We start from the raw sequence: 13,122 nt of genomic DNA, 5'->3' as shown, positions 1-13,122 counted from the left end.
AAGTTCCTAAAGGTGCTCCACAGGGTCCCCACGCACCCCCTGTCCCTGCAGAAGTTCACAGAGTTGCCTCCCGTGTCCCCTGTGTCCCTGTGGAGGATCCCGAGGTGTCCCCCGTGTCCCCACGGAGGATCCCGGGGTGTCCCCCGTGTCCCGGCCAAAGTTCCCAGCAGTTCCCGAGTTGCCCCCCGTGTGCCCCCTGTGTCCCCCGTGTCCCCCCGTCCCCAGGGGTGTCCCCGTGGTGTTCCCCCGTGCCCCCGTGGGCGCGCGCTCTCCATGGCCTCCGCCCCGCGGTTCAGGGGTTTTGGGGGCAGGGGGTGGTGGTTTTGGGGGCAGGGCGGCCCCAGGGCGGCGGCGGCGCGACCGGAGCGATCGGAGCGATCGCGGCGGGGCCGCAGCGGGGCCGGAGCGCGATGGGGCGGCGGGGCCCGGCGGCGCTGGGGACCCTCCTGCTCCTGGGGACCCTCGTGGGGGTGAGTGGGGCCGGGGAGGGAGCCGCGGGGAGAGGGTTTGGGGTCCCCCCGCCGAGCCGGGAGGTCCCGTAAAGGAGTTGGGGGCCGCGGAGTTGGGGTCCCGTAAAGGAGTTGGGGTCCCGTAAAGGAGCTGGGGGGCTCGCAAAGGAGCTGGGGGGGACCCCAAAGGATTTGCGGGCTCCGAAAGGGGTTGGGACCCCGCCCTCGTTGTGGAGTTGGGGTCTCTTAAACGAGCTGGGGTCCCCCTGCCGAGTTGGGGTCCCGCGAAGGAGTTGGGGAGCCCTAAAGGAGTTGGAGTTCCCTAAAGGGGTTGGAGTCTCCCCACTGAGGACTTGAGGGGTCTTAAGAGAGTTGGAGTTCCTTGTAGGAGTTGGGGTCACCCCGGAGCTGGAATCCCCGAAAGGAATTGGGGTCCCTGGAGTTGGGATTCTTTGTGGAGTTGGGGTCCCTTACAGGAGTTGGGGTCCCCGGAGTGGGGATTGCAAGAAGGAGTTGGGGTCCCCCTGTGGATTTGGGATCCGTCAAGGGACTTGGGACCCCTCGAGGAGTTGGGATCCCCACAGGATTTTGGGATCCCTTAAAGAAGTTGAGTACCACGGAGTTGGGGTTCCCTAAAGGAGTCGGGGTCCCCTGGAGTAGTTGGGACCCCCCCCCCTCCGAAGTTGGGTTTCCTTGTAGGAGATGAGGAGTTTGTGTCCCTTGAAGGATTTGGGGTCCCTTGTCGGAGTTGGGGTCCCCTGAAGGGGTTGTGGGAGTTGTGCTGTGCCTGAGGGGAATTGGGGTCCCCCCCAGCCTCGGGGGTCCCCAGAGTTGTGCTCTGGCCGCTGAGGGGATTGGGGTGTCCCTCCACGTGTGAAGGGGGGGGAGGATCCCAGGGTTATCAGGGAATTGGGGTCCCCCTGGACACCAAGGAGATGTGGGGGCCCCCATTCCTTAAGGGATTGGGGTGTCCCCCTGGACCGGGGGGTCCCTGGTGCCCTATCCTGCTCCCTGAGGGGTTGGGGATCCCCCCCTGTACCGGGGTCATGTGGGGACCCCGGGACCGGCCCTGTCCCGTCTGGGAATCGGGGTGTCCCCCTCAAAGGAAGGGTGGGGTCCCCCTCCCCATGCTCTGTCCCGTCTGGGAATTGGGGTCCCCAATGACCCCGGGGTGTGCGGGGTCCCCCTGCCTGTCCCCTGCAGGCCTTGGAGACCCCCAGGGACCGCAGGCACGGGGGGGTTCACCCCTCCCTGTGTCCCCCCCCCATGACCCCGCTGGGGGGGTCCCCAGTGTGGGGGATCCCCATCACTCCACCCTGTCCCCTCGGGGAATTGGGGTCCCCCATGATCCAGGGGTGGGGGTGGTTCCCATCACCCCCAGAGCCACCCGGGGGGGTCCAGCCCTCCCTTACCACCCCCCTGGGTGGAAGTCACCTAAGGGGGCTCATCCTGCTTTTGGGGTGCTGCCCCACTCCCCAGGCATCCCTCCCCATCCCCGCCCCAGCTAAATTTACAGGGCGATGGTGGCGCCGGTCACCCTAAAAATAACCGTCCCAAAATACCCCCGGCGAGTGCTGCTGCGTCTGGGGGCGCCCTGGGGGGTCCTCCACCCTGCTGTGGGGTGTGGGGGGGTGGGGGGTGACACCTCAGGGTGCCCCCGTGGGGAGGGCAGGGTGAGTTTGCGCCGTGGGGCTGCGCTCCCCTGTGTGAGGGGTCTCTCGTGGGGTGCGGGGGTGACGGCGATGTGGGGGCCCCGGGGTTGGGGGGGCAGGGGGGTGGTTTGGGGTTGAGGCAGGTGCCCGGGGTGGAGAACAGAGGGGGCCTTGTGCTCCGGGGCCATGCTGGCAGCGCGGCTCCCCGCCCCGTGGGGCTCCCACCCACGTCCGGGGGCTGCTGGGGACAGGCAGAGGGGGTCCTCACTTTGCACCCCCCACTTCATCCATTCCGCTGTGGAACAGGGCGGGATTCGCATCCCGAGCACCCTAAAGCCCCCCTCGCCGGGATGCTTGGGGGTGCACCCCTAAACAATCTGGGGTCCCACGCACCCACGGTGGGGGTTGGCGTGGGGTGGGGATGGGGTGCCCACCCCCAGGGCTGTGAAGGGTTAATTTGGGGTGAGGGGGAGGGGCGAAGCAGGAATGTGCGATAAGATCACCCTGCCCGGGGAAGGGATGGGAAAAGGGGGTGTGGGGTACCCCACGCACACCTGTGTGTGAGCACAGCCTCTCGTACCACCCCCGTGCACACCCGCTCTTGCACACCTCGTGTGCCCGGGGCCTGCAGGGGCACACGCGGGTGGGTGGGCTCTGGGGGTCCCGCGCTACTGGGGAGAGGGCTCTGAAGCCCCTGGGGGCACTTGGGGGCATTTGGGGACAGCTAGGGCACTCGGGGGCACTCTGGGACCCCAGGGCACCCGGCGCACGTGGCCTCTGCCTTCGGCTCTTTCCCATCGCCAAAGATGGCCTGGCCGGGAGGAGGAGGAGAAGGGGGGAGGAAGGCCAGCCTGTCCGCCTGGGTCCTGGCCAGGACGCCTGGGTCCTCCTCCCGCCCCAAAACCCTCTAACCCCCAAAAATCTGTTAACCTCCAAAAACCCCCTGTTAACCCCCCAAAAAGTCCATCCCCAAAGAAACATCTCCCCATTAAAATCCGCTTACTGCCCCAAAGAAACCTCCATGACCCCCAAACCTACCTCTCCCCAAAAACCCATCTCACTCCACCCCAAAATCCATTCTCCCTCCCAAAATCCGTTTCCTCCCCCAAAATCCATCATGGACCCCCAACCACCCATTCCCAACCAAAATCCATTTCCACCCCCAAAAACCCATCAACCCCCAAACCCATCCCCTGACCAAAAAACCATCTCCTCCCCAAAGCCACTTCCCCCGAAAACCCAACCATCTATCCCCCTAAAACGCATTAATCCCCCAAAAACCAGCCCCCCCAAGTCCTTTCAGGGTAAATTAGGCAATGCCAGCAGGCAGGAATGCAGCGAGGGGGGGGCACATATTTGGGGGCCCCCCTTGTCCCCCCCAGGAGTGACTTTGACCCCGCAGCTGTTTCACCCCCAAATCCCGGGGGTGGCAGTGGGGGGGGAAAGCAGCTGCTTGGACCCCCGGACCATCAACCGGCCAGCTGTGCTGGCAGCCCCCCCAAAACCTGGGGTGACCCCCCCGAAACCCCAAAACCGGGGGTGGCTCAGACCTGGGGGGAGGAGGTTTATTTTTTTTTTTGGGGGGGGGAAACACCTTTTAACGCGACCTTGGGGGAACAATAAGCCGGGGGGGCTGGCTATTAATAACCCCCCCGGTTATTATTCCTGTGGTGCGTCACCTCCTCTTCCTCGCCCGGATGAAGTAAAGGGGGGAGGCACATCCAGATTTGGGGGGCACTTCAAGACTGGAGAGGCCACATCCCGTTTTTTGTTTTTTTGGCATCCCAGTTGGAGCGCGAGGGAACACCCAAATTAGGGGGGGTTTTGAGGTGCCCCCCGGCTTGAGGGGCAGTTCTGGAGCAGGAGCCGGGCCAGGGTGGTGCTTCCTCACCCTCCTCTTCCTCAGTCTCCTTCTTTCCCCGCCCCCCGTCCCCGAGTTTTCCCCAGGGTGCGGGGCAGGATTTGGGCTGGAGAGTGGAAAATGTGAGCGGCGGCGGGGCCGTGGCGTCCGGCCGGGCGCGGTGCCCCGGCGGGGGGGACACGGGGGGACACGGAGGGGGACCCGGCGGGGCCACAGCGCGGGGAGGCTTCCGGTAACCGGAGAGGGGGATTGTCCCCTGTCCCTGCCCGGACACCGCCGGACACCGCCGGACACCGCCGGACACGTGGCTGTGCTGCCACGGCTGGGAGGGGCTGAGCACCCACGGGGGCTCGGGGACAGTGACAGAGCACCCACGGGGGCTCGGGGAGTGGGGGACAATGACAAAGCACCCACGGGAACTCGGGGGACAACGGCAGAGCACCCACGGGGTGGGGAGCAGGAGCTGAGTACCCACGGCGGCTCAGGGAGTGGGGGACAATGACAGAGCACCCATGGGGGCTTGGGGAGGGGGGGGATAAGGCTGAGCACTCACAGGGTGGGGAGTGGGCGCTGAGCATGAGGGGGCAATGACAGAGCACCCACAGGGTGGGGAGGGGGACAATGAGAAAGCACCCATGGGGGCTTGGGGTAGGGGAGGGACAGGGACTGAGCACCCACAGACTTGGGGTGGGGTGGGGACAATGACAGAGCACCCACAGTGTGGTGTGGGGTGCGGGGGCTGAGCACCCACGGGGTCAGTGCGTGGGTGGGGGTGATGGCAGAGCACCCACACACTCAGTCCATGCATAAGGAGGGGGCTGAGCCCCCACAGGCTCAGTGCACATTGTGGGGTCGTGGGGGAAGAGCACCCACACGCTCAGGACATTTGTGTGGATGTGGGGGCTGAGCACCCACGTGTGTGGGGAGCTGGGGTTGAGCACCCACAGGGTCAGTGCACGGGAGTGGGGAGGGGGCTGAGCCCCCACACGCTCAGTGCATGAGTGGGGTGACAATGGCAGAGCACCCACAGGCTCAGTGTGGTGGTGGGGACGTGGGGGGCTGAGTCCCCACCCACTCAGTGCACATGTGGGGGAGCAGCAGAACCCCCCCAACCCCCCCAGGGCCCCCTCGTGCCCCAGTTCCCCCCACACAGGGGCTGGACTGGCACCCACGGGGTGCCCCCACAGCCAGACCCCGGTGGGTGTCGGGTCCCCCATCTGTGGGGGTGTGTCTCTGCGTCCCCCGTGTCCCCCCTTGTGTCCCCCCCCGTGTCCTCTCTGTGTCCCCCCCGTTTTCCCCCCCGTGTCCCGTCCCCCCCAGCGCCGCCTAATCCCCCTTGTGCTTGTTTGCACAGCAAAGTGCTGCCCCGACAGATTCCTGGCCGGGGCCGGGCCGGGGGCACCCGGGCACTGCACACGCGTGGCACGGACCTGTGGGCATAGGGGAACACGCGTGGCACAGACCTGTGGGCACACCAGGGCACACCCATTTGGGGCACACCCGTGTGCACAGATGCGCCCTGGGGCACACGCGTGTGCACACAGGGTGTGAGTGTGGTGGTGCAAAGGCGTGTGCACAGGGGAGGGTGTAAATGTGTGCACGGCCATGTGCCACTGTGCACACACAGTCACTGCACACACGTGTCCTGGTGCACACATGTGACTGCACACACATGTGACTGCACACACATGTCACTGCACACACGTGCCAGTGCACACACAGTGCACAGCCCAGCTCCTTGGCCCTCATCCCCCATGCCCCCACACGCGTGTCCCGGTGCCGGAGTGGGTGCGGGTGGGAATGCAGTGGGAATGCGTTGGGAATGCGGTGGGTGTGCAATGACCTCACCCCCCCCCTCGCGGTGACATCACCGCACAACCACGCACCCCCCCCTGGACATGACCCAGGGCTGGCTCTGTCCCTTGGTGCCCCTGTTCCTTGGTGTCCCTGTCCTATGGTGTCCCCATCATTCCTGTCCCATGGTGTCCCTGTCCCATGGTGTCCCTGCCATCCCTGTCCCATGGTGTCCCTGTCCCATGGTGTCCCTGTCCCATGGTGTCCCCATCCCTGTCCCCAGGTGTCCCGCAGTGCCCGGGGCTGGGCCGACGCCTTCCCCGAGGACACGGTGGCCGATGACGTTGGGGACACGCGGGGACGGCGCTTCTACCGACACCTCTCTGATGACGAGGACCTGGTGGCCTCTGGAGGTGAGGGGACAGCGGGCTGGGGGTGCCAGGGTCGGTGTCACTCTGTGGGGGTGCCACCAGCAAGGGGTGCCACCCTGGGTGCCACTTGCACCTGGTGGCACTGGGTGGTGTGAATGCGAGTGCCACCTGGGATTGATGTCCCCATGCAGGGGTGACACTGCCCCCATTGCAGGTGGCACCGGGACCTGGTGGCATCTGGTGGTGAGGTGGCACTGAGTGCTGTGAGGGGCTGGGTGCCACCAGGGTCAGGTGTCCCCCTGGGTGGGTGCCACCACGTCTGGGTGTCACTGTGACTGGAGTTCACCCTGGGGAAGTGTCACCGTGGGTGGGTGCCACCAGCTCGGGATGCCACCCTGAGTGCCACTTGCACGGTCCCCATCACAGATGGCACCAGGACCTGGTGGCGTTGTGTGGTGTGAATGCGAGTGCCACCAGAGACTGGTGTCCCCATGGATGGGTGGCACTCCTGGTGCCACTTACACTGTCCCCATTGCAGGTGGCACCAGGATGTGGTGGCATCAGGTGGTACGGTGGCACTGGGTGGGTGGGTGCCACTCGTGCTGTCCCCATTGCAGATGCCACCAGGATGTGGTGTCAGGGTGGCACTGCGAGTGTGATTGTCACTCCAGGTGGATGTCACCGTGGGTGGGTGCCACCCTGGGTGCCACCATGCTGTCCCCATGGCAGATGGCACCATGGTGGCATTGGGCAGTAAGATGTCACCAGGTGGGTGGGTGCAACCGTGGGTGTGTGTCCCACATGGGTGGCCCTGGTGCCACCACACTGTCCCCATCGAGGATGGCACCGGGACCTGGTGGCATCTGGTGGTAAATGAGGCCACCGTGGCTGTGTGGGCGTCCCACAGGCGGGTGTCATTGTTTGTGGGTGTCCCCATTCAAGGGTGTCCCGTGGGTGGGTGTCACTGCTCATGGGTGTCCCAATGGATTGGTGTCACTGTACATGCTTGTCCCTGGCTGGGTGTCCCCATGGGTGGGTGTCACCGTTCCTGGGTGTCCCCATGGGGTGGTGTCACTGTTCCTGGGGGGGTGTCCCCGTTCCTTGGTGTCCCCTGGGTGAGTGCCCCCTGCCCGTGTCCCCTCAGATGGCAGCGGGGAGGACGGCAGCGGTGCCCTCTGGCCCCCGGCAGTGGCGACCCCGGCGCCCGGCAGCGGGCTGGCACCCACCGGTAAGGGGACTCTGCGGGGTGGCACCTGTGCCCGGGCTGTCACCTGCTGTCACTGCGCTCAACCTCTGTCTGCTCTTCATCCTCCTCTTCCTCCTCCTCCTCCTCCTCCTCCCCGGGGGCAGCGCCCGGGCCCCCCCCCGCGCCCGCGGGCATGGTGGTGGCCGAGCCCGAGGACGACCCCCCGATCAGTAAGTGACACTTTTTGGGGACTCCCCCTCTCTTGCTGCACCCCCACTCTCTTCCTCCTGTGCCTTTTACTGGGGGGAGGGACCCCAAATATCGGTGGGGGGCATATTTGAGTGGGGGGTCACAACTGGGTGAGGGGTCACAGCGAGGTGGGGGGGCACACTGGGGTGGGGGTTGCAGGGGGGCATTTTTAGGGGGTGCAGGTACCACCCCCTAATTTTGACCCCTTCACCCCCTATTTTTGATCCCACACCCCCATTTTTGATGCCCCCCCTCAGTTTATTTCCGGGCCCTGGTGAACTTCACCCGCAGCATCGACTTCAGCTCACGGCTGGAGGACCCGGATTCCGAGGAATTCCGGGAGATTTCGGAGGCTGTGGTGGACACGGTGAGGATGGGGGGGGCTGAGGAGGGGGATGGGGGTGAGTGGCACCCAAGGGACCACCCTGACTCCCCCATTTCTGCCCCTCAACAGCTGGAGTCAGAGTATTACAAGGTGCCCGGGGAGCAGGTGGTCAACGTGGTCTTCATCAAGTGAGTGCGGGGGCTTGGGGGGCTCAGATAGTTTTGGGGGCTCAGGGGATTGGAGGGGCTGGGGGGGGATTGGGGGAGCAAACGGGGGCTGGGGGATTTGGGGGTGCAGGGGGAACTGGGAGGATGGGGAGCAATGGAGGGTTTGGGGTTTTGGAGGGGGAAGGGATTTTGGAGATCAAGGGGGTGTGGGGAAGTTCAGGGGTTGTGGGGAGGTTTAGGGTGATGGGGATGTTTTGGGGGTGCAGGGGAGTGTGGGGATGAGGGGATTTGGGGAACAAGGGGGCTCGAAGTGGATGGGAAGGTTTGGGGATGAAGGGGAGGTTTGGAGTGATGGAGAAGGTTTGGGGTGTGGGGAAGGTTTGGAGGTCAAGGAGCTGGGAGGTTTGGGGTGTTGGGAATGTTTTGGGGTGCAATGAGAAGCTTTTGGGCTGAGATGAGGAGGTTTTGGGGCACTAGTGAGGAGGGTTTGGGGTGCAATGAGGAGCTTTTAGGAGTGTGAGGAGGTTTTGGCGTGAGGGAGAGGCTTGGAGGAGACGGAGTGGATCAGAGGTGATGGGGATGTTTTGGGGTGCAGTGAGGACACTTTGGGGGTTCAGGGCTGGTTTTGGGGTGCAGTGGGGCTGTTTTGGGGTGCTGACCCCGCTCTCCCCCCCAGGCAGCTGGATGGGGACGTGTTTGTGGAGCTGGACGTGGGCTCGGAGGGCAACGGGGACGAGGCCCAGCTGGGGGGGGTCCTGCGGGACCTGCTGGCCGGGGGCTCCATCGCCTCCTACCTCACCTCCCCCCACGGCTTCCAGTTCCGCCGCCTGGGCACTGGTGAGACTGGGAAAGGGGCTGGGGGGCAGCCCTGGGGGGGTTGGAGTACCCCAGAGGGGTTTTGGGGGATCTGTGGGGCAGAGGGGCTCAGAACTCCCCGTCCCACCCCATATCACACCACAGGGTCCCACGTACTGGGGTCTGGACACCCATCCCCACTTGGTTTTGGAGTGTCCCAGAGGAGTTTGAGGGGCTATGGGGCAGGAGGGTTCAGAGCACCCTGTCCCATTCCCATATCATATCCTGGGGTCCCACGTGCTGGGGCACCCATCCCAGTTTGGTTTTAGGGTGCCCCAGGGGGGTTTGGGGGATCTATGGAACAAAGGGGTTCAGAGCTCCCCATCCCACCCCATATTTACACCAGTGAGTCCCACGTACTGGGGTGTCTGGACACCCATCCCCAGTTTGCTTTGGGGCCTTTTAGGGTTCTCCAGAGGGGTCTGGGGGAGATTTGGGGCAGGAAGGCTCAGAGCTCCCCGTCCCACCCCATACCACACCAGCGAGTCCCACATACCGGGGTCTGAACTCCCAGCCCACTCTGGGGTGCTGGGTGGGTGTTTTGGGGTGTCCCCTGAGGGTGTGACCCCCCCCTGGCTGCAGTGACCCCCCAGCCCCGGGCGTGCACCCCGCTGGAGTTCCGCTGTGGCAGCGGGGAGTGCGTGGACAGCGAGTACCGCTGCGACCGCCGGCCCGACTGCCGCGACGCCTCCGACGAGGAGGGCTGCGGTGAGACCCCTGGCACCCCCCGCCCCCACGGTGCCCTACAGCCCCCTGCACCCCCATTCCTCACTCCATCCCACATATCCCATTTCCTTCCCATAACCCCCCCTCAAAAACTCCCCCTTGAAGCTCCAATTCTCTCCTACACCCCCATAAACCCCCATTGTGCCCCCATAAACCCCCATAAACCTCCTCTATTCTCCTACTGCCCCCCCACTACACCCTATACCCCCTGCACCCCATTTCCTACCCATAGCCCCCCATAAACCCCCCAGCATCCCCAGAGTACCCTATTTGGGACCTGTATCCTCCATAAACCTCCCACTACACTCCCTTTCCTCCCCATATCCCTTGTGCCCATTTTGTCCCTATACCCCCAGTAAACCCCTCCTTGTACACTGTTCCCCCTAAACCCACTCTCCACCCCCACTTCCCCCTATAAGACCCAACCCCCCCATTTTTCCCCTATAATCTCTCCCCACACCCCCATTTCCCCTACACCCCTTGAACTCCATTTTAGCCTCTATACCCCCAATAAACTCCTCCTGTCACTCCATTCCCGCAAAACCTCCCCCTACACTCCCATTTCCACCCTATATCCTCTCTACACCCTATTCTCCTTGTTTCCCCCTACACCCATTTCCCCCAAACCCCTCCCTACACTCCCATTCCCCCATACCCCTTGTGCCCCATTTTGGCCCTATACCCCCATTAAACACTTCCTTGCACCCCATTCCTCCCTAAATCCCCACACACACCTCCATTTCCCCATAACCCCCCTCCATTCCTCCTATTTCCTCCCCATTTCCCCTATAACCCTCCCTACACCCTCATTTCCCCCTACACCCCTTGTACCCCGTTTTGTCCCTACACCCCCAACAAACCCCTCCTGTCACCCCTTTCCCCATTTCCCCCGTGACTCCCCTTTTTCCCCAGACTCTCCCCGGCCGTCCCCAGCACGTTCCGCCCTGGCACCACCCGCGCCCCAGCACGGCCCTCGTGGGCATCCACCCCGGCCCGCCGCGCCCCTCACTCAACGGCCCCCCGGCCCCTGCCCGGGGCTGCCAGGGCGGAGAGACCCCCTGTGCCGATGGGCACTGCATCCCTCGGGAATATCTGTGTGACGGGGAGACCGACTGCGCCGACGGATCCGACGAGCACGGCTGCGGTGAGGGACGGGATGGGATGGGATGGGATGGGATGGGATGGGATGGGATGGGATGGGATGGGATGGGATGGGATGGGATGGGATGGGATGGGATGGGATGAGGTGGGATGGGATAGGGATGGGATGGGATGGGATGGGATGGGATGGGATGGGATGGGATGGGGTGGGATGGGATGGGATGGGGTGGGATGGGATGAGGATGGGATGGGATGGGATGGGATGGGGTGGGATGGGATGGGATGGGATGGGATGAGGTGGGTGGGATGGGATGGGGTGGGATGGGCACAGAGACAGGGACATGGTGATGGTGACAGTGATGGTGGCAGTGACAGTGACGGTGGCAGTGACAAAGACAGTGACAATGACCAGGACAGGGACTGTGATGGTAACAGTGACAGTGACAGTGATGATGGCAGAGACAGTGACAGTGCCAGGGACAGTTGGACAGTGACGGTGATGGTGACAGGGACAGTGATGGTGACAGTGGCAGTGACTGAGAGCTCAGGGGCACCCCTGAGTGCGGTTTGAGGCTCAGACCAAGTTATCTGAGAAGCTCCTGTCGAGTCCTGGGGTGCAGGAAACCCCTTGGCTTCCAAACCCCTCCCCAAGAGGACCCCTAGTGTGGCTGATCCCACCTCGGGCTCGGATTATGTCAAAGGGTTGAGTTACAGAGGGCAGATTAACTCACTCTCTCCTGTGGGTTTGAATGGTGGCAAATCAGAGGTGTTTGTATAAAATTGATTTATATCAAATGATTTGTCATGACAAATGAGCAAACAAACGAGCCCCAGGTGAGCTCAGCCGGGCAGAGCCCGGTGCTGGTGACACCGAGGGTGGGAGTGTCACAGTCTGGGATTCTGCCAGAGGTTTAAATTTAGGGAACTGCAGAGGGGGGGATTAAACCACTTTGTCCTGATATGTTTGTGTAAAGGGAATGATTTATTATGGCAAACGAACAGGCAAATGAACAAGGCTAAAGATCTTAATCAGAATTATTTGCTAAGCGGTGTAAAAGCTACGAACTCCTGGTAGAGCAAAATATAACCTGAGATACAATAGTGCTCTGCAGCAGAGCAGTTGTGTTAATTAACTGGGAGCAAAGCTGGCCAAAGGAACGGTCACTGAGTGGAGATTGATGTAACTGCCCACCCAAGGGCCATCTCCTCATGCCTGGGGGGGATCATCCCAAAGCTCCTGGAGCTCCGGCAGCCTCGAAGAGGCTGCCGGAGCTCCAGGAGCTTTGGGATGATCCTGACCTGTGTATTCCTGGGAGCAACTTGTCTGCCAGCTCCTGCTTCCCAGAGCAGGGCTGTGTGTTTGCAGGGATGAACCAGGCTGGGTTTGGCACAGGTCGAGCCCGAAGCAGCCCCCTGGCACCAGCAGTGGCTCTGCCCCCCAGAGCTGGCATTATTTGCGTTCTCTGACCAGATCTGGGCTTTTTTGTCAGGGCAGACCACCCTACCCCAGCACCTCTGGGTGCTGACCCCTTTACCCCACCACAGGCACCCCGTCCCCCTGCGAGCCCAACGAGTTCAAATGCGCCAACGGGCACTGCGCCCTCAAGCTCTGGCGCTGCGACGGAGAGAACGACTGCGGGGACGGCTCCGATGAGAGCGACTGCCGTGAGTGCGGGGGGATTGGGGATACATGGAGAGGACAGGGCCACTGGTGACACTGTGCCCCCCACCCTGCAGCCACCAAGGCGCCCGGGGCGGTGTGTGGGCCGGCGGAATTCCGGTGCGTGTCCAGCGGGAGCTGCATCCGGGCGAGTTACCAGTGCGACAGGGAGCCCGACTGCCCCGACCGCAGCGACGAGGTCGGCTGTGGTGAGTGACACCCCGGGGGGACTGGGGACACTGTGCCAGGCGTGCCCTGCCCTGTGGCACTGGGATGAGGAGGACAGTGCCGTGGCAGCAGGATGGGGACATTGTCCCTAAGGCCCCTGTGTTATGGCACTGGGATGGGATGGGATGGGATGGGGTCATTGTGCCCATGGACGCTGTGCTGTTGCACCAGGCTGGGGACACTGTGCCCAAGAGCCCTGTGTCATGGCACTGGGATGGGGACATTGTGCCCAGGGACCCTATGCTGTGGCACTGGCTGGGGAAACTGTGCTCAAGAGCCCTGTGTCATAGCACTGGGATGGGGACATTGCCATGGCAGCAGGATGGGAACATTGTCCCTAAGGACCCTGTGTCATGGCAGTGGTCTGGGGATATTGTGCCTGGGGACACAGCCGTGGCAGCAGGATGGGGACATTGTGCCCACGGACCATGTCGTGGCATCAGACTGGGGACACTGCCATGGCACTGGGCTGGGGACACTGCACCCAGAGACCCAATG

At 63.4% G+C, this 13,122-nt stretch overlaps 1 protein-coding gene across 1 annotated transcript in view; it reads left to right on the top strand.

Moving 5' to 3' along the window:
• The first annotated feature begins 410 nt into the window (after positions 1-410).
• HSPG2 (heparan sulfate proteoglycan 2) overlaps positions 411-13,122 on the top strand; it is a 45,232-nt gene continuing 32,520 nt past the window's right edge. Inside the window, 12 exon segments of the mRNA XM_050322739.1 lie at positions 411-470; positions 6,040-6,169; positions 7,272-7,355; positions 7,478-7,543; positions 7,820-7,929; positions 8,017-8,075; positions 8,731-8,891; positions 9,492-9,617; positions 9,868-9,896; positions 10,548-10,779; positions 12,282-12,401; positions 12,474-12,605. Coding sequence (XP_050178696.1) covers positions 411-470; positions 6,040-6,169; positions 7,272-7,355; positions 7,478-7,543; positions 7,820-7,929; positions 8,017-8,075; positions 8,731-8,891; positions 9,492-9,617; positions 9,868-9,896; positions 10,548-10,779; positions 12,282-12,401; positions 12,474-12,605 — 1,309 coding nt within the window.

This window comes from Myiozetetes cayanensis, unplaced genomic scaffold (assembly GCF_022539395.1).
Source record: "Myiozetetes cayanensis isolate MyiCay16 unplaced genomic scaffold, myiCay2020 scf28, whole genome shotgun sequence".
NCBI classification, from domain to species: domain Eukaryota; kingdom Metazoa; phylum Chordata; class Aves; order Passeriformes; family Tyrannidae; genus Myiozetetes; species Myiozetetes cayanensis.
This window is presented reverse-complemented; position numbering and strand designations above follow the sequence as displayed.